The sequence below is a fragment of the Meriones unguiculatus genome, chromosome 7 (assembly GCF_030254825.1).
Source record: "Meriones unguiculatus strain TT.TT164.6M chromosome 7, Bangor_MerUng_6.1, whole genome shotgun sequence".
Taxonomy (NCBI): domain Eukaryota; kingdom Metazoa; phylum Chordata; class Mammalia; order Rodentia; family Muridae; genus Meriones; species Meriones unguiculatus.
The window spans coordinates 14,719,361-14,745,714 of record NC_083355.1 but is presented as its reverse complement, the minus strand read 5'-3'; the positions used below and the strand labels follow the sequence as shown (position 1 = coordinate 14,745,714).

At 46.8% G+C, this 26,354-nt stretch overlaps 1 protein-coding gene across 13 annotated transcripts in view; it reads right to left on the bottom strand.

The window, feature by feature from the left end:
* The window catches only part of Bptf (bromodomain PHD finger transcription factor), a 106,755-nt gene extending 81,142 nt beyond the window's left edge, over positions 1-25,613 (bottom strand). For 6 of the 13 annotated variants that reach the window (XM_060386521.1, XM_021634294.2, XM_060386516.1 and 3 more), the window contains exons 1-2: positions 24,740-25,605; positions 351-1,173 (exon numbers count right to left, since the gene is read on the bottom strand). In XM_060386521.1, the coding sequence (XP_060242504.1) occupies positions 351-1,173; positions 24,740-25,394 (1,478 nt within the window). In that variant the 5' untranslated portion in view covers positions 25,395-25,605. Of the gene's footprint in view, positions 1-350; positions 1,174-24,739 lie in introns of all 13 variants that reach the window. The other 7 variants (XM_021634297.2, XM_021634298.2, XM_060386519.1 and 4 more) reach the window with 4 other exon arrangements.
* Between the last annotated feature and the right edge of the window lie 741 nt (positions 25,614-26,354).

Here is a 26,354-nt window from a genome sequence, read left to right as displayed (position 1 = left end):
AATATAGAACACCCGGTCTCAGGCAGGCTGGCTCCTGCTGCTCCTACTGCCTTGTGCTAAAAGTAAAGAGGAGGCTCAAGCCCTAACACCAAGTCAGGTGCAAAGCTCTCAGCGGGCTGCGGGAGGGCAGCAGGACACTGGGTACTGAAGTGAATGGCACACACTCCGCACCTGAACCCAGTCGCTTCAGTTTTTGAAATACCATACTTCTTCCATCACAAGCCTTTCCCTACAATTCATTAGTAAATCCCAGCCTTCTGCATCAACATGGCACGGCTCTGCCATATCGGCCATGAAGGAAAAGGGTTTCCCTCTAAGCGTGTACACAAATGATGGCCAGATTTACTTACATTATGAGTCTTCGGTTTAAAAACCAGTATTTCCTCCGGCATCTGTCATAGCCAATAGGTTCGTGTCGAACGTATGGTTTATTCTTTTGGACTTCAGCAACACAGTCAGTCACCCCAGGCACCTTGTGTGCTACACAGACTTCACACTGCCACTCGTCCTCTGGTACCTCTTCAAGAGGCGGCTTCACACATTCCAAATGGTACACAGCTGAGCATGTCTCACAGCACAGCAAATCTCCCAGTTTGTGACAGACCCTACAATGGTCGTCGTACTGGATGACCCCTTCAGACATCAGCTCCTCCCGGGCGATGTTGGTGGTGAGGAACTGGTCGACTAGGAACTGCAGGACTTTGACTTTGTTCTCCACCGGCCCGTACGGGTAGTCCTCTGCCTCCTGGTAAGGGAGGACGTGATGGTACTCCTTATCACTCTCACAGTACACCCGCAGGACCTCGGGCCACGTCATCCCGTCGATGAAATACAGGGTGGAATTCACACTGTCCTTCAGGTCCGCGGGGCCAAAGGTGGTGTTGGATGTGTCCTCTTCTCGCAGAACCGCTTTCAGAAGCGCCACGTGCATCTCCGCCATGAGTGTGCACTGCTCTTGGCTCACAAGAGCCGCACAGAAGTCCTCAAAGCAAAAGGGGGACAACCTTAAAACGCTGCCAAAGTTCCGCACCACCTCATAAATGGCAGTGACACTCATTATATGCTCGTTGGGCACCATTAAATCCTCAGAGGACTTGGGAAATTCAAGGGGCGGGATGTCTTTTTCTTCTAATATTGGAGAACGAGGCCGATGCACTCTTGGTTTTCGCCTACCTGTAAACAAGGACATGGTGTCATCACAGGTCAAATAGCACCTTGCTCCTACAAACATACCATCAGCTTTTATACAACACTCAAGTTGGAAAACAGCAAGATCAGGGGCAAAAGGGTGCACAGAGCTCAGTGGTAGAGCACTTCCTAGCACGCGTAGGCCTTGGGCTCATCCCCAGAACTACACAATAGCAAAAATAACAGCAGCTGGGTGTGAGGGTACACACTGCCTGTATCCCAAGAGTCAGGACACAGAGGCAGGTGAATAGAAGTTTCAGACCAGCCTGGCCTAAACAGTGAGATGCTGCTTCAAAAACAACAATAACAAGAGCCAACGACTTAGTTCATTCATTTCTATGACACAACCCCACGCTGCAGCCCTGGCTAGCTTTGAGCTATACAGCCCATTTGTAGATGGAATTACAAGCTAAGTCACCATACCAACACAATGATTTAATTCTGATTGTTAAGACTACAAAAAAAAAATCTAAATTCAGAATTTCTCATTTGATTCCTTTGTTTGCTTATTTTTGGTTTTTCAAAGATGGGGTTTCTCTGTGTAGCTCTGCCTGTCCTGGAATTGGAATTGAAGGTGTGTGCCGCTACTCCTGGCTTCCCATTCAATTCTAAACCAGAAGTTAAAAAAAAAAAAAAGTATAATCAATTACCTTTTATTTACCTAAGAATTAACTGTAAGTGGTCTTTTTCAATGTGTTGATAAGAATTTGACAAAATATAACTGGAAAAAAATTAACTATATATAAGGTGACCAGCATTGGGGTGGGGCAGCAGACCTCCTGCTCAATCGGCCAGGCTCCTCCCACCAATAGAGGTTCCCATGTGCCCCACTTTCACCAGAAGTGCTGGTACACAGAGCCGGCCAAATGCAGGCTCAGGACTGGAAAAGAAGGCAAGAGAGCAGACAAGTCCCAGCACTGAAGAGGACAGCGATGTCTTGCCTGAGACACCAACCAATTAGGTACACACAGGCATCCATCCATCATCTATCCATCCATCCTTCCACCCACCCATCCACCCATCATCTATCCACCCACCCACCTACCCACCTACCCACCTACCCACCCATCCATCCATCTACACACTATGTATCCACACACATACACAAACCAGACACTACATCTAGGTGTCTTATTTGTCTATGTATGTACAAACACACATTCTGTGTTTGTATGCATGCACATACACAAACATACACACGCACACACACACTGAAAACTTCGGTCTGTACATGTTCACATATAGCATTTAACCCTTTAAACAAGTCTGAGGTAGACAGCCAGCCCTGCTTTGTAATTAAGCCTTACAAGTGACAGAGGGCTCAATGGGTAAAGACACTTGATGAAAACCCCAAAGTTGTCCTCTGACCTCAAAGTGTACACTGCAGCATGCCCCTACCCGAATCATATACACATACACACAATAATAAATTAAACTGAAGCTTAAAAAGAAAGTCTTGTTGAAAGGAACAAGTTATTTCTAAAATGTTTCTTTTACACTTAATTGCTGGTATCCACTTTCTAATTTTCAAAAGTAATTTTAATAAGATCAACTAAATTCTTTGTTTGCTTGATTTTTCAAGACAGGGTTTCTCTGTATAGCCTTAGCAGTCCTGGACTCCCTTTGTAGACCAGGCTGGCCTCTCAGAGATCTGCCTGCCTCTGCTTCCCCAAGTGCTGGGATTATAGGCTTGCAACATCCCACTGGGCTATCTAAATTCATTCTTGTATAGCTAAGTTTTATTAATAACCAAGACACTGATTTGCTCTTCAGCTCCTTCCCTGGGTTTCTACCTTCAATTTCTCTAGTACCCAAGTGGTACATGGGACTAGAGAAAAAGTAGCACCAAAGAATACAAACAGAAAGACCCTTGATGGACACAATGTAGCCTAATACACAAGCCTCCTGAGAACACATTTTTCAGATTAGAACATAGCCACACTTGCTGTGAAAGAAAATGCGGTCACTGTTGGCCAGACAGGGATGTGGAATATACACAGTGAGAAATGCAGCTGCCCACCCCTGCACACCTAGCAGGGACAGAAACCCAAGTGGCGCTGATGCCACATTACAGGCAGTCTGTCTCATGTCTTCAACATGACTTTCGACTCATCTGCTTCCATATAACTTAGCACAGCAAAGGAATGGTTTATGGAGCAAGTTCCTATGTTCCTTAGCTGCTTATTGAACATGGCCGTTACAAAGTCCCTGGAGGGGACTAGAGAGATGGCTCAGAGGTTAAGAACACTGGCTGCTCTTCCAGAGGACCTAGGTTCAATTCCTAGTACCCACACAACCATCTGTAACGCCAGTTCCAGAGGACTTGACTCCCTTTCTGGATTCTATGGGCACCAGGCATGCACCAGGCATGCACACAGTACACAGACATACATGCAAACACTCAATATACATAAAAACAAAAATAAACACATATCAAAAAATAAAAACAAAAAAGAAATGAAAGAAAGTCCCTGAAACTGGGGCTGTTGAGAAGGTGTTTGCTGCCAAGTCTGATAACATGAGTTCAATCCTGGATGATCGATCAAATAAAATGGTATGAGCTAATTGCCAGACGAAGCTATATTGTATAAATGCACATTTACCAGGAGCATTGAGGGAGGGGAAGGGAGAAAAGGAGCCTGTGCGCTGGGGGATGGGGGGGGGAGACCAGACAGGAAGGGGGAAAGGAGGAGATAGGGCAAAAAGGGGTGATAGACCCAAGGAGTCTTGTTCTACAATGAAGGGCCTCTGGGGGAGAAGCCCATTCTTCGGTAGAGGGCAGGGCATGGCAGCCACGCCCTGCAGCAGGTAGGACTTTAACACCCAGGACCCACGTGCTGGGGCTCTTCCACCATTTCCTCTGAGTTTCCTATGTCCTCTGGTCTTCTATGGTGTATAGACGGCAATTAAAGATGTTTCAGGCAGTGAACAGCAGGGCAGGGCCAGAGAAGATACTCTTAAAAAAATACTGACCCTTGACCCTCACTAAGACAATTGACTGTTTCCACTAGCAAAATTATATGAATGCAGGAACCTGACACCTAAAGTACTATTCCAAAGACAAAAAAAAAAAAAAAAAAAAAAAAAGAAAGCCTCAGCTTCCCACCTATCAAAACACCTAGGAACAAAGAACTGGGAATGGGTAGGATTGCCCACCCTACAAAATGGCTTCTTTTCTCTTTTAAAACGGGGCTTTTTAAGACCCTATTTTAATCAGAAGAGATTTAAATAAACCCTTCAGAGATAGTGTGGGACCCAGGAAAAAACAGATCAAGCTAACCTACAGTTACATTTACATACGCCCTGCCTTTGTTTCCCGGCTTTTTATAAATTCTGAATAGGCCACTGGCTCTGTGGGAAGGGTGTTAGATTTCTCTCCCCCTCCTCCATTTGGTCACAACTGTAAATTCCCTTACTTCGTCCCTTAGCTTTGGAAACAAGGGAGCTGAGGCAGCCGGACTTAGGTACGGAATGAATACCCTGTTGACTTTAGGGGTAAAGCAAGAAGGCCTCCAGACTCCACAGGGTGTAGAGCTGGCAGCACAGACTATGCTTAGACACACAACTGGCCTCCCAGCCCCGACACCAAAGGAGCTCCCTCGGTTCTAAACAGAGGCTCCCTTGATGTAGCTCAGGTTGTCCTGACTGTACTATATAGACCAGGCTGTCTTTGAACTCACAGAGATCTGCCTGCTTCTACCTTCCAAGTGGGCCACCACTTCTGACTTGGGTTTAAAAAAAAAAATTTTTTTTTTCCAATACAGGTAGCCTTGGCTGTCCTAAAACTCACTCTGTAGACCAGGCCGTCCTCAAACACAGAGATCCGCCTGCGAAGAAATGTGCCACCACACTTAGCAATATGGCAAAATCAAAAATTCCCTGCCAGGCAATGGTGGTACGTGCCTTTGAGAAGCAGAGGCAGGCAGATCTCTGTGAGTTTGAGGCCAGCCTGGTCTAGAGTGAGTTCCAGGACAACCAGGAATACACAAAGAAACCTGTCTCAAAAAAAAGAAATTCCCTTTGCCTCCTGATTCTACCCCACAGGTGAATCTACTCACACACAATGAAGCACAAAAATACTTCATTCAACAGAGCACCTGTTCCTCTTTAGCCTCAACATGTGTCAACAGTTCAGTCAATTATGAAGCATCTACATGCATCAACGTGCTGAAATGAAGCAGCTGGCTGGAAATGCTGCTCAGTGGTGGAGCGCTTGCCTGGCACAAAGGCCCCAGGTACAAACTGCAGCGCCAGGAAAAAAAGAAAAGGAATAAAAATAACATCCCTTTTCCCTTTTTCGGTACTGGGGCTAGAATCCAGGGGCTCAAGCTGCTTTCCCATGAAATCCCTTTTACCTTGAATTGTTAAGGGAGGAACCGGCCTCTGGACAGAACAATGAACTGGGAGGCACTGGCATAAAGAGAGGGACAAGTATGCCCTGGAGGTCAGGTTGTCTTTGAAAAGGAGTTACTTCTGGGGAGAACAGGGAGCCAAAAACAGATGACTGATTTTTCAGCACTTTCATAATCTGAGGTATCTCACGCATTTTTGTATTGTTTCCAAGGAAAAAGTGAGTGCTGGGGTATCAGGTAACTCCAGCACTTGGAAGGCTTGGGTAAAAACTGCTGCAACTCTTTTGAGGCCAGCCTTTTCTCAAAAATGGGAGGAGTAGGAAGAGGAGGGGGAAAAGAATGAGTCAGGTAATGTTGCTACTAATAACTAAGAGTGAGTTTATGTAAATGCAAACGAGAGATTATGCCAAATTCAAAGATTCAAGTGCTGTGGTGGTACACACCTGTAATCTCAGGACCTGGCAGATTTAAGGCCAGCCTGGACTAGAGTGCCCAGCACCTTTAATCTCAGCACATGGAAGGCAGAGGCAGTTCTCTGCGGGTTTGAGGCCAGCCTGATCTACATACTAAGTTCCAAGACAGCCTGGGCTACGTAGAGAGACCCTGTCTCAAAACAAAATAAACATAACTGGCATCTGTGGTGTGTCAGGTTCATAATCTCTTGCCCCATCTCCACCTAGGAAATTAGGGTTCCAACCACAGGCTCCTTGGTATGTGAAAAACTAGCTTCAAAACTGGGGAGATGCAACAAAATCATTCAGGTCAGCCTTGGCTAGAGTGTGGGACCCAACTGCATAGAACTCCAGAAGTCTGGTCATCTGTATTTCACCCATCTGCTCAGTTCATTCTGACATACAGCCAAAGTTCGAAAACACTAGAAAAGCAAGCAGTGAGGAGGCTTTCTGGAAACTAAGGAAGAAAAGTAAAAGGAAAAAACAGCAAAAGGCCTCGGGAGGAACCAGTAGAATAACAGACCATGAAAAGGAAGCTGACGCTTAAGACAGACAAGCCTGCAAAAGGGGAAATGGCCGCAGACAGTGGGCCAGAGGGCCAGCACTAGGAGATGCAGAAAGCGCAGAGGGCTGCCGGCTCCAGCAGGAGGGCAAGGTGGCAGTGTGCACAGCCACTTTAAAGAACCCTGAAGCTTTCGGGGCAGAAGTTGTAGTCCACGAAGAAACTGGAAACTGTCCATGAGGAAACACCTCCCTGTACTCACAACAAACTGTTGCAGGGAGTTTTCCATATGCCTGAGTTTTAGAAATATGCATCGAAGTCACAATCTTCACTTCATTTTCCATTTTTAATTAAAAAAAAAAAAAAACAAAAAACAACTCACATTCACCTTTTAAATCAGTGCTGCTAGATGGGCTCAGCGGTGCACACCTGTAATCCCAGTGCTCAGGGAGGCAGAGGCAGGTGAATCTCTGCGAGTTCGAGGTCAGCCTGGTCTACACAGCAAGCCCAGGACAACCAAGGCTACACAGAGAAACCTTGTCTCAAACACACACACATACACACAAAAAACAACTCCAGGTTTCACTCAAATGTCACCACCATGATGTTGTGAGGTAATTCCTACCTGTGTCTGACAGTCTGCCCTCCTCATCACTGACTGTGTAGTCCTGGCTCCTGTGTTCACTCTTTTAGTGAGTTGATCATGACTTACTTACTACAGCAACTAAAAAACATTATTTTTTTTTTAGTGACAAAGTAAAGATAAGATACAGAGGTCACGCCAAGATTAAATCCAGAAGCCACTGCTTTCCAGGACTATTATTTGTGTTCTTTTCCAACTTCTAGACTTCATAAAAACCATTCTAAGTACATGAAGAAAATGCTGGGATATGACATCTGAAAGACAGATGTCAGCACTGAACAGAAATGAGGGAAGTACATTTCCTGCATGTTGGTGCTCTCCAATCAATAAAATCCAATTCTTTTTCTGTTACTGTATGTGTACAGCTGTTTTGCCTGTAGGTACATCTGTGTGCCACATTCATGCATACTGCCCTCAAAGGCCAGAAGAGGCTATTGGATCTTCTGAAACTGGAGTTACAGACAGGTGTGAGAAGCCATGTGGGCACTGGGGATAGACCCCAGGTCACCTGCAAGAGCAGCCAGTGCTCTCAGCTGCTGAGCCCTCTCTCCAGCCTAAGAAAACCAAAAGCTTTCACCAGTTGATACACATATGCAAGCTACGGATGATGTAACTTTTTAAAACTGTGACGTCCTTAACAGTCGTCCTCTAAAAATTATGAAATTAGTGGCTGTGATGGCACATGCCTTTAATCCCAGCACTCAGGAGGCAGAGTCAGGCAGGTTTCTGTGAATTTGAGTCCAGCCTAGTCCACATATAGAGTTACAGGGCAGCCAGGACTACGTAGAGAGACCCTGTTTCAAAAAAAACAAACCTAACCAAAAATTGTGAAACAAATTCACAAGAACTTACAAGGACTTGTCCGCCACCTGATCTGGAACAGTGTCCCGATCCAGTATAGGGTATTACACACAAGGCCATGTCCAAGTACATTTCATTTGCCCCTTTCCCTGGGTGTTCATCCCAGTTAGCTCTCAGAGTACTTGCAAGGTGCCAAGACTGATATTGGACATTTTGGGGGGAAGCCCCCCAAAAGAGTTTTGAGACAGAGTTTCCCTGTGTAGACCTGGTTGACCTAGGACATGCTCTGTAGACCAACCTGACCTCAAAGGAACTCAAAGATTTCTGCCTGCCTCTGCCTCCAGAGTGCTGGCTTTAAAGGCCTGTGCCTCCATGCCTGGCCAGTGCTAAGCACTTTTTAACCTGTTATCAATTTTTTTCCTCACAGTCCCTAAACAGATAGTTACTATTATTACTGCCTTTCAAAAATGCTCAGAGGGCTCAATGCTCTGTCTGAGTTTCAACCAGTACCAGAACTATGCTAACAACCTACTGGATACTTCAGGTCTTCACTACTTAGGTGAAGTTTCTCCTCCACTATCAAAACCAACCATCTGAGCTGATGTGTCAATGAGCTCGCCTTTGAGAAGTAACTCATGCATCTCGTGAAAGCCAGAAAGAATTAAGCATGGTGGTGGCAGCGAGCCATACATTACTAGTGGCTAGCATTTTAGACAGAACACACAGAACATCACAAAAAAAGGCCTATTAGTCAGTTCAAGGCCAGCCTAAACTATAAAGCAAGTCCAGGACAGCCAAGGCTACACAGAAAAAAAAGTGGGGGGTCTACACTATGTAACCACCACAGCCAGCCCTCACGCCTCACTTGGTACAACTCTTCAAAACAGTTGTAAAATGCAAATATACACCCAATGGATTTCCAATGATAATCATAATCATACATCATAACCTGGAGCTGGGCAGTGGTGTGCACACCTTTAATCTGTAATCCCGGCACTCAGGAGGCAGAGGCGGGCAGATCTCTGGGAGTTTAAGGGCAGCCCGGTCTACAGAGTGAGTAGCAGAACAGCCAGGGCTACACAAAAAAAAAATCCTGTCTCAAAAGAACAAGGACAAATAAAAAAATCTGTCAAAACTGACATGAAGACATGTAATCTGAAGACCTTAAACCCGGTGCTGGAGAGATGGCTCAGTGGATAAGAGCACTATCTGCTCCTCCAGAGGTCCTGAGTTCAATTCCCAACAGCCACATGGTGGCTCACAACCATCTATAATGAGATCTGATGCCCTCTTCTGGCCTGCAGGGGCACATGCAGATGGAATACTCATACATAAAACAAATAAAATCTTAAAAAAAAAAAAGACGGTAAACTCTTCCTAACAACACAGACAGACAGACAGACACACATACATAAATACATACAACACACTGAGGAAAAAATCACCTCCTGAGGTCAGCTAGTTGGAGGTGATGGGAGGAACATGAAACACTAATACAGAGTGAAATGCTAAATGAAGGCTGGGTGAAGGTGTGCTCCTTTAGTCCCAGCACTTGGGGGCAAAGGCAGGTGGCTCTCTGAGTCTGAGGCTCCACCCCAAATAAATACGCTAGATGGGGTGGGGTAGTCAGTGGCCAAGCATGTGCTTAGTATGCAAAGGAGGCCATGTGGTCCAACCCCAGGGTACTAAGTGAATCAGGTCAGGTCTACTGACAAACTATTTTTTTTTTAATAAAAAGCATAAAACACTCCTACACAAACATACATGCCACAACAATAAAAATAGGGATACAAGTCAGGGGTGGTGGCACACGCCTGTAATCTTGAAGGCAGAGGTGGCAGATCTGTGTCAGTTCAAGGCCAGCCTGGTCTACAAAGTGAGTCCAGGACAGCCAAGGCTACACAGAGCTGTCTTGAAAAAAAAAAAACACCCAATTGGTTTCCCAAAGTGAGGGGAACAAGGACTATTTCTAACAGGACCTCAATGACTGGCTCTTTGGCCTCCCCACCCCCCAAGGGAGGAGCAGCCCTGTTAGGCCACAGAGGAGGGCTTTGCAGCCAGTCCTGAAGATACCTGATAAAACAGGATCAGATGAATGGGGAGGAGGTCCCCCCCATCAGTGGACTTGGAAAGGGGCATGGTGGAGATGAGGGAGGGAGGGAGGGACTGGGAGGGAATGAGGGATCGGGACACGGCTCGGATACAGAGTTAATAAAATGTAACTGATAAGAAATAAATAAATAAATAAATAATGAAAAAGAAATCATGTAAGATAAGAAGAATAGGTACTGGAGAGATGGTTCAGTAGTTAAGGGCTCTGGTTGTAAAAAAAAAAAACACACAAAAAAGGGGTGGTGGTGGCTAGGAACAACATATGCCAACTTAACAGGGATTATTACCTCTGGAGAAGCAAACAGAGGAAAATCTATAATTTTCCTTATCTTTAAAGGTTAAAAGAGGGGCTGAAGAGACGGCTCAGTGTTTCAGAGCACTAGCTGTTCTTCCAGAGGACCCGGGTTCAGTTCCCACCATCCACATGGCAGCTCACAGCTGTCTTTAATTCTAGTTCCAGAGGATCCGACACATTCACGCAGACATACATGAAGGCAAAGCACCAATGCACATAAAATAAATTTAAAGGTAACTAACAGAGGTCTGAAGCAAATACCCTAGAATGTGGCATTATTCGATTTGGGTGTTGGTGCCAGGTGTACGGACACAAGCCTGCAATACCAGTGCTTACGAGGCAGAGGCAGGAGGGTCCTGTGTTTAACGCCAGCCCTGAGCTACAAAGTGACAGGCCCTAGGGACCTGGTTCCAGCGGCAGAGCGCCTGCAAGCAAACACGAGGCCCCTGGCTCAATCCCAGCACCATGTCAGGAACACACACATGCACGCATGTACACCCACACGGGTACACATGAAAGTCAGAAGACAATATGTGGACTCCTACTATGTGGAGTCCAGGGATCTAACTCGTGTCGTCTGGCCTGGTAGCAAGTGTCTTGACCTGCTGAACCAGCTTTCAGACTCCCTCAAAACTGCTTTTGTAAAAGACAACTAAATATTAACAGCAAATACAGTCATGCATTAATAAAGACAAAAAGTGCTTCCTGTCTTCACACATCTGAGGGCCCTGTCCACATGTAAGTGTATGTAATCCTTGCTCCAGTCTCCACTGCTACCCGAGACAGAGCAGAATCCTAACTCAAGCTCTTCAGACCATTAAGGACAAGATGTCAAAAGGAAAAGGCAATCTCCTAAGGTTATCAAGGACCGTCTGATGCTGAGTCAACATCAAATGCGTATCTGAAACTGCAGCAAATATGCATTTGAAATGTGTTATTTTGGGCTGGCAAGACAGCTCAATGGGTGAAGATGCTTGCCACCAAGCCTGATGACCAGTCAGACACCTAGCTAGAATCAAAGGGCAGACGAGAGAACTGACTGAAATGGTGTACTCTGATCTCACACCTGAGCCCAGGAACATGAAACACACACACACAAATTAATGTTTAAAAATTTTTAACACAAAACCACATTTTAAAAATGTTATTAAATAATGTTTTGAAGGTTGGGCTTTCTTTCTTTTTTTTTTAAAGATTTATTTATTTATTCATTTCTTATGTATACAATGTTCTGTCAGCAATGTACACCTGCAGGCCAGAAGAGGGCACCAGATCTCATTGTGGATAGTTGTGAGCCACCATGTGGTTGCTGGGAATTGAACTCAGGACCTCTGGAAGAGCAGCCAGTGCTCTTAATCTCTCCAGCCCGTTGGACTTTCTTTTTTCTCTTTTGATTTTTGGTTTTTCAAGACAGGGTTTCTCTGTGTAACACTAGCTGTCCAGGAATTCACAGAGAGATGCACCTGCCTCTGCCTCCCAGGTGTTAGGAGTTTTTCAAACTAATCTCTATGTGACTGTGCACGCCTCAGATGGACAGAAGAAACCCACCTCAGTTAGTATGTTCATCTGTGAAGTTCTTTCTATGGTCCATCACAGAGTGCAGGAGGGCAGGCCTGGGGGGAGGCGATGTGTGCACTCCACTCAGGAAGCTGCACATCTGGGCACAGAAGCCAAGTGCCATGCTGTGTGCCACTGGCCAGGCTGACTCTCTGTGCGTGAATCACAGGACACAGCCACGGCCATGGGGAGGCTAACATTAATTCTCCTTGCAGGTTTAAGAAGCAACTTCATCACTGTGTCATAAAGAACCCCACCAAGACAACAAGGGATGAAAATGACTAACTACTCTGAGAGATTCCTCAGAGGTTTTACATGTAGAATGCCCTGGGGCATCTAGTTCACACAGTAACTTTTACAACACAGGAAATCTGAGTTACTATGTTAACTTTAAAACCAAGTATGAATTTTACATGTGCGTGTGTGTGTGTGTGTGTGTGTGTGTAACAACTTCATTTTATCAAGAGGATAAAAGTTGTATCAGATTTTCTAACACTGTTAACTGGCTGCCTCTTCCCTGACCACCAAGAACCATTAGTGAGTATCCTAAAGATAACCCCAGAATCTTACTGCAAGAAATACAACACCACTGTCTCAATGAACAAGACTCAGCCAACAGCCTCAATAAAGAGGACCACAGTGAGACTATCCGGGCAACACACGACTGAAGCAAACCAAGGCCAGAAAAGGTGTTAAGTAAAGTGTCAGTGACCCAACAGAGGCAGTGAGCCCAAGAGAACCCCAAAAGCAAATACCCAAATGGCTCCTGATCACCTGCAATGTACCTACTGGCCCTGAAGACCTGAGGTTCAATTTGAAGTCATTTTAAGGAATCATATTTAAATAAGCTACATACTGAATGGCTCAGAGCTAGAAAGTAAAAGGAATCCATTACAAACTAGAGGCTTGAGTCAGGCACTGAAGAGATCCTCCTGCCTATAGGTGGTAAAGGGACACAGTGCGGGAGTTGAACTCGTACATGCTAAGGTGTCCTACAATCAGAGCACCACCCCAGCCCCACAAGTTTATCTAAAGAAAAAAAGACAGGGCTGGAGAGATGGCTCAGAGGTTAAGAGCACTGGCTGCTCTTCCAGAGATCCTGAGTTCAGTTCCCAGCACCCACATGGTGGCTCACAGCCATCTGTAATGAGATCTGGTGCCTTTTTCTGGTGTGCAGACATACACGTAGGCAGAACATTGTATACATAATAAACAAACAAACAAAAAAGACAGCCCTGCTGCGGGTGAAGGGAGAGATGGCTTGTTGGTTAAAAGCTCTTGTTGTTCTTGCAGGGAACCCGGGCTTGGCTCCTACATGGTGGCTCACATCCACCTGTAACTAACTCTAGGATCTGGCATCCTCCTCTGCCTTCCACAAGCACCAGACATGCACATGACGCACAGACATACATGCATACATGTAAAGTTAAAACGAACAAACAATTGTGGCTAACTGCAGGGTTTAAGATGTGAACAGAGGAATAAGAATCACTCACCAAACAAGCCTGATGACTTGAGTTCAATCCCCATGACCCACGTGGTACAAAAAGAAAACCAACTCCTACAAGTTGTCCAGCAATCTCTACACACACACACACACATACACACACACACACAAACTAACTAATAAATGTGATTTGCATTTTGATTTTTGAGACAGGGTTTCTCTGTGCAGCACTGGCTAATGCGCCTGCCTTGGCTTCCCAGCAGTGCTGGGATTAATTAATGTGATTTTAAAAACGTAAACTGATAGATAGGCGTGGTGGCATATGCCTTTAATTCCAGCACTCAGTAGGCAGAGGCAGACAATCTCTGAGTAGGCAGCCTGGCCTACAGAGTGAGTTCCAGGACAGACAAGGTTACACAGGGAAACCCTGTCTCCAATAACCAAAAAGAAAAAAAGAAAAGAAAGTAAACTGGCTGGGTGGTGGTGGGGGTGCACACCTTTAATCCCAGCACCCAGGAGGCAGAGGTGGGTGAATCTCTGAATTCAAGGCCAGCCTGATCTACAGCTAGAGGACAGCCAGGGCTGCACAGAGAAACCCTATCTTGAAAACAAACAAACAAACAAACTTAGTTTGCAAAGGGCTAAGGACAGACCTCCGTAATACAGTGCTTGTCTCTACAAAGGCCTAGGATCACTCCCACAGTACCAGACAAAGGAAAAGTTGATGATCAAGTAGGGTGGCTGGGGCCCTGGCACCGGTCTCCCGGCACTCAAGACACTAAGAAACAAAGACCAGGAATGGAAGAGAGTCCTTGGCTATATGACACCTTTTCAAAACAACAAGAACACTACAACTACTGAATCTGCAGGGGGACAAGAAATATTACAACGGCAGGTGAAAAAATGTAATGACACATATAAGTAAAAACCCATTGCTTTATATAACAGCTTTTAAAAAGTGAAAACCTTCTGTTGTTGTTGTTTTGCTGAGACAGAGTCTTACTATGTAGCTCTGGCTATCCTAGAACTCACCATGTAGACCAGGCTGGCCTCGAACTCAGAGACCCAGCTACCTCCTCCACCTCTACGTATACACACTTAAAAGCAATGAAGATACATGCCACATAAACACATCACATAAATTCCATAGCGAATTATTAACAATAACCAAAATGGAAATAATTCAAATGTCTATGAACTCATGAAATAAATGGAAGAGGAAGTTTGATATTCCCATACAAGATATGTATTACCCAAGTACTGTACATGCTATAAAACATGAGTTTTAAAGCATTATGCTAAATGAAAAAGACCATATAATACAGGATTCCACCTTTTTCCTTTAAGACATAGTTTACTAGGTAGCCCAGGGTGGCCTTGAATTCACAATCCTCCTGCCTCAGTCTCCCAAGTGCTGGATTGCATATGCTTCCCTTCCCTCTCTATGAAATACTCAAAGGCAGCCTGTACTACATGATGAATAAATTTTGCCTTGGTGGGTTGGGGGAGAGATAGGGCTAGGGCTGGTTCTCAGAGAAAGAACACTTACCCAGTATGCATAAAAAAGTAAACCTAAAACATTTCATAAATGCCTTTTAAAAATCATCAAATTAGTCAATGTCCATTGAAAAACAGCTATCACTATTTTGAATACCTTTAGACAATCAAAAATACTTAAACCCTGTGCAACAAAATAAAAATGTTAGATATAGAGTAGCAAAGAAATCATTTAAAACATACTTAGAGCTGGCCAGACAGCACAGCAGATAAAGGTGCTTGCAGCCAAGCCTAATGATCTGAGCACCTGCTTCAATTCCTGAACTTACATGATGGAAGGACAGATGGACTCCTGCAAGTTGTTCTCTGATCCTAATACAAACCTGTGGCACATTTGCCCCTGGCACGTGCAAAATAAATAAGTGTAAAACACCACAATTAATTTGATAATGTATTTTCTTTCCTTCCCTTTTATGACCTTGCTTCCATCTCCCAAGTACTAGGATTTGTTTGTTTCTTTGTTTTGTTTTTTGGGGCAGCGTTTCTCTATGCAGCCTTGGCTGTCCTGCAACTCCAACTGTAGACTGGGTTGGCCTCAAACTCAGAGATCTGCCTAAGCGCGCCACCATGCCTGGCTTCTTTTAAAATCCCAAAAGGATTAAGGCCATCACTCCTAGCTTCCTTTTTGCTTTCCGTACCCAGGCTAGCCTTGCTCTGAGCCTCCCGCCTCAGCATTCCATGTGGCGTGAGGAGTGGAGGAAACCCTGAGTGAATGCGTGTGGTGACATGGGTTCTGCCTTTGAAGGACTCCAAGCCCACAGACACATAGGATATTGGCAAAGCCATTACCCACATGAACCAGACTCAAGAGGAATGGCAAAGCTCTTCTCAAACGTTCAAATATGACTGCCTATGAAGATTGGTCAGTGTGTGCAGAGAAGAGCAAGCGCACCTGCTCCACACGGATATGTACAGTCTGAGATCGCTGGCCCTCAGACACCTCCTGTGGAGACTAATAACCCCTCTCGCTGTGCTGCACCTAATGAGCATGCTCAGGGTTCTTCCAGGTTGCCACAGCTAGAAAACCCATCCTGACCCCTGTACTTATGTCTGTCTTTTCTTCATTCTCTTGTGGACCCTGAGCCTGGGTTCCAAGATGCCACACAGACTATGGTAGTGCTAGGTTTATGGGAAATGCCCCTCAATTTCAGGCATCACTTTTCCTGCAAGATTTCATTTCCACACTGGGTGTGGTAGCTCATACTTGCAATCTGGGCAGTGAGACAGACAGCTGAGGTTTGCTCTGAGTTCCAGGCCAGAACTGGGCTACAAAGTGAGTTTCTGGGGGCTGGAGAGATGGCTCAGGAGTTAAAGAGTACTGGCTACTCTTCCAGAGGACCCAGGTTCAACTCCCAGCACCCACATGGTAGCTCACAACTGTCTGCAACTACAGTTTCAGGGGATTCTGACACCCTCCCACCAATGCACATAAAACTAAGTAAATTTTTTTCCAAATGAGTGTCTGTCTCAAAATAACAGTAATGCGTGCTGGGGAAATGGCTTAAAAGTTGATTGCTGTTCTTATATAGACGACCCGAGTTCAGTTCCCAGCACCTCCCAGCACCCACATACAGGCTCCTAATCATCCATAATGCCAGTTCCAACGGATCTAATACCTTCTTCTGACCTTCTTAGGCACCAGGCATACACCCGGTACACATATATACACGTGTAGGCAAAACACTCAAACACCTAAATAAATCTTTTTCAAAAATTATAAAAACCAGACAGCAAAATAAACTACCAAATGCCTGAGTATAGTGACCCACAGCCTTTAACCCCAACACTGGGGAGGCAGAGACATGTAGAGGCAGGTGGATCTCTGTGAGTTCAAGGCCAGCCTGGTCTACATAGTTCCAAGATAGCCAGAGCTACACAGTAAGACCTGGTCTGGGTGAGGGACCTAAAGAACAGAAATTCATCTCCTAAGGCATCTCTTTAAATAACCAAAAACATTTTTTTAAAAATTAGAATGGAGGTCACTGTTAAAACTATGAAGCTTGTAGAGCTGGAGACGTCTCATCAGTTAAGAGGCCCCAAGTTCAATTCTCAACATCCACATGGTGTCTCACGTCTGCAGCCTCACGGGACCTGACACCCTCTTCTGGCTTCTGAGGGCACCCGCCACTCATGTGATGAACAGACAAACACATGGACAAAACACCCACACACATAGAGAATTTTTTTTTAATTATGAAGGTGAGATTGTTAACTACTCTAAGACAATGAAAGAAATGGACCAAGATGAACAGGAGGAATCTAAACAGCAAGGATTATGAGTACTGGACCAAGCTGTTCATACTCTATCAACAGATTACTGCTGCCCATCAGTTCTACACCCTGTCAATCTGTGATGTCTTCTCTAAGTCTCAGTCACAGGGAGAACAGGGTCTCAAGGGTGAGAAAAGGAGGCCCTAACAAAAGGGACCAGCGCTCCTTCCTGGCTCCAACCTCCAAGATTCTGCTACACAGATTTATATGCACAACCTCATTTCCAAATATGCCGTGGGCAAGGACCAGTGAGTCTGAACCACACGCAAGCCTACTCACTATCACAAATGTAGGAGATGCCTCAGCGCTCCTCACAGATCATGTTGCCTGACCACAGTTAACTCTCCTGGTCCTCACTTTCTTTAATTCTAAAGTTTAGCCTCCAAAGGCACTGATGGTCAAAACAGCTCTCCTTTCATCTCGGATCACACTGCTTTTGTGCAAAAGCCTATCTGGTGCTGTCCTTCTCTGCACTTATGGGTCAAGCCAGGAAAACTCCTGGGTTGAATGGCCATGCAGGACTATGGAAGTCATCCAGATCCCAGCAGCTAGCTCACTTTCCTCCTAGCCATCCTGCTGAATCCTGGAGAAAAGTCTATAAATTATCACTGAGACCATACCCCACTATTCCCAGATTTTCTGATTGACGCCAGGAGCCAGAATGATGCATGTGACAGAGATCTGTGAGAAGAGATAGAGAAGGCTTCAGGACACCTTACAGGTGCAGCTCTCAGTAGAAGGGAAAGGGTGACACCAGAGGCTTCCAGCACATCTCTGAGACCTAATGTGGTGGGGCCAGTTCAAGCTTCCACCCGCAGTCCTGATGATGAGAGCACCACACATCCACCCAGAGTTCCAGAGCAGGAATAATGCCTGGGATCACCCAACTACCCAATCCTTAATTCAGCAGGCAAATACACGCCACAGCCTGCTTCTCTGGGGAACTGCCCACCACCGGGTATCAAATGCAGCTTCACAGTTGACTTCCTATTCATCAACCCCAACTCTTGGTAAAAACACCACTTCCCACTCACTGCCCACACTTCACTATCGTGCTAAGATCATGCTGCTCCATCTCTGCCTCCCTCCTTACAACCGACAAGACCATCCCGGAAGCTTCTGCCCACGCCAAACCCAAACCAAGGTATAGATCCTGCCTTCTCTAAGTCTCCACTCTGTACCTCCCCTGAAGCAATCAGGAATCATGTGCGTCCTAAAAAGACACACTGGGGTAACACTGAAGGAGCGAGTGCTGCCGTGGAGTACTGCACTCTAGCTCTGGGGAAATGCACAGCTCACTCAGCGCATCTCTGCCACCAATCTCTGCTGCCATAATCCTTAGAGGACATAAATTATTAAGGCTCCCAGGATACCAGGATTTTGTTTGGAAGTCACAATAGATGCCAAATTTTAAAATAGCTAAATATTCCCAGAAGTCTAATGCAAGGGCCATTCTTCTCAAGAATAACATGTAATCTTTTTTGTTTTTATCAGAATGCTAAATTTCAATGTGCTGTCAGCACTCTACCCAATGTCTACTGAAAATGCGCTTTCTGAGCAGGATATGGTGGTACCACGCCTGTAATCCCAGCACTGGGAGGCTGACAGAAGGATAGCCACAAGTTCAAAGCCAGTCTAGCCACACAGTGAGTGAGTTCTAGGACAGCCAGGGCCTAGAGATCCTGATTGAAAAGGAAGGGGGAAAAAAAAAAGAGCAGTGATGGCAGATGTATTTAATTCCAGCACTTGGAAGGCAGAGGCAGGGAGATCTCTGTGAATTAGAGGTCAGTCTGGTCTACACAGTGAGTTCCCGGACAGCCAGGACTACACAGAGAAACCCTGTGAAAAGGAAGGAAGGAAGGAAGGAAGGAAGGAAGGAAGGGAGGGAGGGAGGGAGGGAGGGAGGGAGGGAAGAAAGGAAGGAAGGAAGGAAGGAAGGAAGGAAGTTAGGAAGGAAGGAAGTTAGGAAGGAAGGAAGTTAGGAAGGAAGGAAGGAAGGAAGAAAAGGAAGGGGAAAAAACAGATATTTTGGTTTGGCTTGGTAGTGCACAGTTACCTGGTAAGCTATGGCAGGAAGATTGCCAAATTCAAGGCAACTTAACAAGAACCTGTCTAAAAATGAATAAGAAGACTGGGTATATATATAGACACTTGCCTACCTAGGTTCAAATCTCAGTACACAAAGCTGGTGAGAGGGTGAAGAGTTAGAACACCACAGATTTTTCTAGACAGTCCTCAATAAATACACCAGGAAATAATGCCTACCAGATGAACTAACTCTTTTTAAAATTTATTTATTTATTATGTATACAATGTTCTGCCTACATGTACGCCTGCACACCAGAAGAGGGGATTAGATTACATTATAGATGGTTGTGAGCCACCATGTGGTTACTGGGAATTGAATTCAGGACCTCTGCAAGAACAGACAGTACTCTTAACCTCTGGGACAGCTCTCTAGTTCCCTATATATGTACTTTTTAAGATTTAATTACTTTATAGGAATGAGTGTTTTACCAGCACGTATGTTATGTACACCACGTGGGTGCCCAGTGCCCTAGGAGGTCAGAAGAGGGCATTGGATTCCCTGGAACCAGAGTTGTGAGCCACCATGTGGGTGCTGGGAAGGGAACCTGGGACCTCTGCAGGAGCAACAAATGTGCTAAAGCACTGAGCCATATCTCCAGGCCCCTAACTCAAAACTTTTACCAATTTAAAAAAAAAAAAAAAAAGATAAATGCTTTAGTCAACCAAATACCTCTAACTTAAGCAAACTGAGATAATTTCAAGTTTGCATTAATAATCGCCATCCCTACAGTAGTATTTGCCCTGTGGAGAAAAAAAAAAAAAAAAAGAAAGCAATCAGCAGAGTGTGATGGCACACACCTTACTCCCAGTACTTGAAAGGCTGAGGCAGGAGGACGGCAGTAAGTTCAGGACAGCCTGGAATAAGGTGCTATTACAAAAGAAAAATTCCCCAATAAAATAAACTTTAAAGGCAGGCACGGTGGACACGCCTTTACTCCCAGCACTCAGGAGGCTGAGGCAGAGGCAGGGGGATCTCTGAGTTTGAGGCCAGCCTGGCCTACAAAAACAGTTCTAGGACAGCCAGGGCTACACAGAGAAACCCTAACTGAAACCTCCCCCACAAAAAATAAGTAATAATAAACTTGTAAAGTCTGTGACTTTAGGGCTAGAAAGATGGCTCACAGGTTAAGAACACTGACTGTTCCAAAGGTCCTGAGTTCAATTCCCAGCAACAACATGGTGGCTCATAACCATCTACAGATTGATACGGTACCCTCCTCTGGCATGCAGGCAGAACACTGTATACATAAATTAATAAATAAATCTTTTTTTTTAAGTCTGTGACTTTAATAATATCTGTGTGCTGGTTAGTTTTATGTCAACTTGACACAATCTGGAGTCATCTTCGAGGAAGGAACCTCAATTGAGAAAATGCCTCCAAAAGATCCAAAAAGCATGTAGGGCATTTGTGCCATCCCTCACCTGATGGTCCTGGGTTCTAAAAGAAACGAGGCTCAGCAAGCCATGATGAGCAAGCCAGTAAGCAACATTCATCCTTGGCCTCTGCATCAGCTCCTGCCTCCATGTTCCTGCCAGGTCTGTGTTCCCGCCCTGGGGTCCCTCAATGGACTGTGTCAGGATATGTAAGCCAGAGAAACTCTTTATTCCTCAGGCTGCTTCTGTGTTGGTGTTTCTTCACAACAACAAACCCTAAGACTATCTGCATCAAGTTATATTACCTACCCAGTACTCAATAAATAGGTCAATGAATTACTTGTTACAACAGGAACTTATTTTTTAAGAAACTTATTTAGTAATTCTACTTGTATACTACTTAGTTAGTTAAGGCACTGGATCGATGTCACCCAGGCTGTGTATGTCACTATATAGCTAAAGATGACCATGAACTTCTAAATTCTTCCTGTCTCCACATCCAGGGCACTGGGATTACAGGCATGTCCCGTATGTCAGTTTATGTGCTGGAAATGAAAGCCAGGGCTTCGTGCACTCTAAGCAAACACTGAACCAAGCGAACTACACCCACAGCTCTTGCACCAGGAGTCTGATATGCCAGTAATGCTCAAGTCAATGCGCTAAACTACAACAACCACACAACCTAGTCTACATTACTAAAGCACATTCCTCTTTAGCCTTGACAATACAACACACATCCCCCAACTTTCCTCTTTGAGACAGTCACTCCATGTAGTCCTTGCTGTACTGGAGCTTGTTATGTACACCAGACTACACTCAAACTCCTGCCTCTGCCTCTAGAATTCTTGGACTAAAGATGTGCACCACACCACCCAGCTGGACCTGCTCTTCAGTGTATACCTTTTTTCTTTTGGTTTTTCAAGACAAGGTTTCTCCGGGTAGCTGACTGTCCTGGAGCAGCGTAAGTGTATCTCAGCTCCACACATACTCATACACACTGTCCTGAAGCCTCCTCCCAGAAGTCCCAACAAACAAGACGGATGGCACAATATTCTTGACTTAACCAGCTCACTGCCATCACGGACACTCATGAAAAACAAGTAGACAGACTCTGAAAGTCAAAAACTCACAAGGTAGCACCCTTTTATCATCATCTAAAGAAGTAATTTGCTTCAAAAGACCAAACACTCAAGATAACTCCACAGCCAATAAAGGAAGGAAAAGGCCGGCAGGCCACATCAAAGAGCAGTTTAAAACAGTGTACTCTGGCTGCAGAAATGCCCAACCTTACAAGCACTCACTGCTCTTTCCAGACGACCTGCATTTCACTAACACCACCTATGTCAGACAGTCCAACCATCTGGAATCTAGCTCCAAAACACCTGATACCTCTGGCCCCTGAAGACACCTACACTACACTTCCCTCACATACCCTCACAGACACACACACACAGTTTTCAACATAATAATAATACAACTTTCTAAAAGTTCTTTAAAAAAAAAATTAGCCAGGCAGTGGTGGCACCAGCCTTTAATCCCAGCACTCTGGAGTCAGAGGCAGGCAGATTTCTGGGAGTTCGGGGCCATCCTGGTCTATAGAGTGAGTTCCAGGACAACCAAAGCTACACAGAGAAACCCTGTCATGAACAAAACAAGACCTGCTTTTAGTGTTACTGGTTGAAGAGTTTATTCAAATCTAATTACACCAACTTTAGTTTCTTAAAACCGAACATTCAAGTTATAGTACCTACTACAGAATCATCAAGTTTCTTACCTACTGACAACAACTTATCCAATCAATCTTTTACGCATTTCTGCCATGTGCATGTCTGTTAGGAGCGACAGAATGTTTAAGAGCAAAACTTACCCGCTAAGTGACTCACATAAACGTAAGACAACTGAACACCAGGGTGGGGCACAAGTGCCATTTGGACACTTGTACATTTCCAGCGCCGCTGAAATATCCTAAGTGCACAAGTTTGCCAGGCACTCTAGATGCCGAGAGGCCGGTGGATCTCCGTGAGTTCAAGGCCAGCCTGGTCTACCTACCAGAGTACCAGGACAGCCAGGGCTACATAGAAAGGCCCTGTCTCAACAACAACAAAAAGTACACAAGGTTTATGTGACTGTTTAAAAAGAACCTCCAACCACACACAGCAACTTAACTCGGCATTTGCATGGCCACCAACTCATCAGTACTGTTTGTTAGGGCTTCAAGGAGTTTAGAGCTAGCTGGACTGCCCTGCCAAAATGCCTCAGTTCTAAATAAAAACCTAACTTCCTCCACTACTGTATGTTGGTCTTCAGTTCAATTTTAGGCTTTTGGTAGTACAAAGATGCCAACGCATAATTTCTTAAAGTAAAGCCCATTACTATAAAAGCTACACTGAACCAAGCTGAAAAGAAATGAAACTTGTAAAACATAGTCTCCCTCCAGGTCTCCCCCTAAACTGTTCTTACAGACAGGCAAAGGAAATCAGCTTTTTTTCACTTGATGTTAACACAATCTAATCTGGTTTAACTCTCATACTTGCAACAGTTAAGAACTTAAGCAATTAAAAAAAAAAAGTAAACATTTAACCACTCTACTACCCTACTATTCCCTGAAAATTATATGGCAAGCTCTCATGAGAAAGACCAAGGGGCTGGAGAGACATGACTCTGTGGTTAAGAGCACTGTCTGCTCTTCAAGAGGTCCTGAATTCAGTTCCCAGCAACCACATGGCAGCTCACAACCATCTATAATATGATCTGATGCCCTCTTCTGACATGCAGGTGTACATACAGATAGAGCACTTATATACATAAAATAAATTAATTAATGTTTTTTTAAAAAAAAAAAACTCAGATGTTATAAGTTTTACTTTGTAAATGTTTTTAAAATTAGGTTTTGATTTTATTAATCCAGGTTAGTAGACACATAAAGGAGAAGCCTGATAGTCTGCAGCTACAAGTTAAGGTTCTTTTCCCCAAAAAACTATCCTTTTAGGAGCAACTGTATGCGTGCTTTTTAGTTAAACAAGACACACAACTCAGGGACAACCTCAAGAAACGATGTGAGGAAACATGCGAGAAATCACCATGGAGAAATCCACCACTGACCCAGGAAGGGCTTTTCCCTCAGAAACAGAAATAACAAGACAAAGTCCTGTCGGATCCACGCTGACACCTTCCATACTGTAACTTCAAAAAGTTCATCTTTGGCAATTACGCGTAGATGCTCAACTAACTACAAGTCTTCTGCAACAGGTGCCACGAAGCTGCATCTCCAATGCCAAGCCAAGACCAAACTGGTTAGGACACACGGCCCTGTGGTGTCATACTTTTATTTGGAGCTTAACCAAAGTGATTTTAAATCGGAAGGATTGCCAAATTTGGTTTGGTCTGGTTTTCTGCTTTGGTCTCTAATCAGCCATTTACCAGCAACTGTTGCACGCGCCCAGAGAGTACTCGGAGAACACAAACAAACGCACAGGACCAGTCGAGGCTCCCCGTTCACCAAGCAACCCTTCCTCCAAAACAGTTCCCACACTAGAGAACTTGGGGTAGGAAAGGAAACGCGTCCACACGTGTTACCATATCTAAATTCTCTCTTTTAAGGAACAGATAGGTTTTGTTTTTCTAAATCTCCAAGAAAACGCATTAGACATGCAACGGTTTGCAGAGCAAGAGGCTTCTTTCATTGCAAAATAAACAAAATACCCCTACCAAACCAAGGGGAGAAAAAAAAACAACTCAGTGGATACGTGTGTGCCAAAGTTTCAATCCTGCCAGGTGGAGACACCGCACTTGGCACAAATTTTGAAGAGGAAAGAGAGGGAGGGGAAGAGAAGGAAGGCGAACGAGTGTGTGGCCTGCAAGCTGCAACAATGCAATCTCCATTTTGAACAATGCGCCTCTTTCCTCTTGCAAATCTAGTTTTGTTTTGTCTTTTTTTTTTTTCCTTGTCACTAGACGCGCCGAGGCCCCCGCGCGGGGGTCAGGCCGGGGATGGGGGTGGGGGGGGAGCCGGGCAGCAGGATGCACTGCGCTGGAGAGGGAGCGAGCCAGGGGGAGGGGAGGAGGTGGGGAGGGAGTCCCCAGGCGGCCTGGGTGGGTACCTGGAGTGCTGCTGTATGTACTATGGCTCCTGAAGCTGCTCTCCGTGCAGTAACTGGCGTCGTCGGCGTCGTCCTCCATCTCCTCCGGATAATCGGAGTCATCGTCGTCCTCCTCCATGTCATCCTCCTCCTCGTCCTCGGAATCCTGGGTCTCCTCGGCGTCGCCGTCCTCCTCCTCCTCGTCCTCGTCCTCCTCCGAGACCATGTCCTCCTCCTCGTCGTCGTCCTCGCTCTCGTGGTCATCGTACACCACTTTGTTGACGGCGCGGCGGGCCGGGGTGGTCCGGGCCAGGTGGCCGCCCCCGCCCCCCGTCCTGCCGCCCCCGCCTCCCCGGCCCCCCCGGCCCGGGCCGCTGGCGCTGCTGGCGGAGGCCGGCGGCGGCGGCGGCGGCTGCTTCCTGCGGCCGCCCCCCCGGGGCGAGCTCAGCCGCGTCTTGGGCGCCACCTCAGCCTGGGCGGCGGCCCACCTGCCCCGACTGCTGCCGCGGTGCCGCGAGCGCAGCCCCCCGATGGGTCCGGACGCGGGCGGCGGCGGCGGCGGCGGAGGCGGAGGCGGCGGCGGCGGAGGCGGCGGCGGCGGCGGCGGGGCCGGGGCGCAGCGCTCCGCAGCGGGAGCCGCGGGCTGCTTGGGCGGCCTGCCCCGCCGGCCCCTCATGTCGGAGCCGCGGCTGAGGGGAGGGGGGGAGCGGAGGTGGGGGAGGGGCGGCGGGGGGCGCCGGGGCCGAGGGGGAGGGGAGGGCGCCGAGGCCCGGGCGGGAGGGGCGCGGCCCGGCGGCGGCGGGCTGGAGAGAGAAGGCTCAGTCCGAATTGCCGGGGCCCCGCTCCGGATCGCCTGCAGCCGCCATCTTGTTTCTTCCCTCTCGCTCGGTGACTGGGGGAACCGACAGCGGCCGCAGGCCCGGAGCGCGGTCACGTGAGCTGCGCCGCCCGACGAGCCTGGGACGGAGCGAGGCGGCGCGGCGGCCGCTAGGGGGAGCGCGGGAGCGGCGCGGCGGGGGCGGGGAGGCCCCGGGGCGCCCCTGCGCGGCCGGACGGCGGCGGCGCAGGGGCGAGAGGGGGACCGCGGGGTGTCTCCTCGCCGGGGGTCGTCTCCCGGGAGACCCTAACAGCCCCCTCCCCCGCAGCAGGAGCTCAGGGAGAGCGAGAGAGCGAGCTCTGTGCGAGTCTCCCCAAGCCCGCTTGGAAAACGGGGAAGTTTCCCTTCCAGTCGCTGGTCCTCCTGGGGGAAATCGAGGCGTGTCGTGGAGTGGGGGCGCGACCCAGGGGCCGGGGCAGTCGCCGGGCGGAGCCAGCCGCCACGCGGGGGCAGGAGCTGGGATAACTCAGCCCCGCTCCAAGCTTGGGTTCTGGAGGGTCCTGAAGTTGCCCCAGGATTGCACGCTCGGAGCCACACCCCCGGGGTGGGTCGCAGGCGCTCGGGGAGTCCCCACCCTAAAAGCCGGGGTGAAATTCCAGGGCTGGGGCTTCCCAGCGGCCTCCCGGCACCTTTTCCCCTTCCCCGCTAGGGAGTTCCACACCTCAGCGAGAACCTGCGGTAGGAAGGATGGCGCCCTGTCTAGATAATTGGCTTCACGAAGTTACAAGCGTTTGGGTTCCCCCGCGGATAATGTCCCGC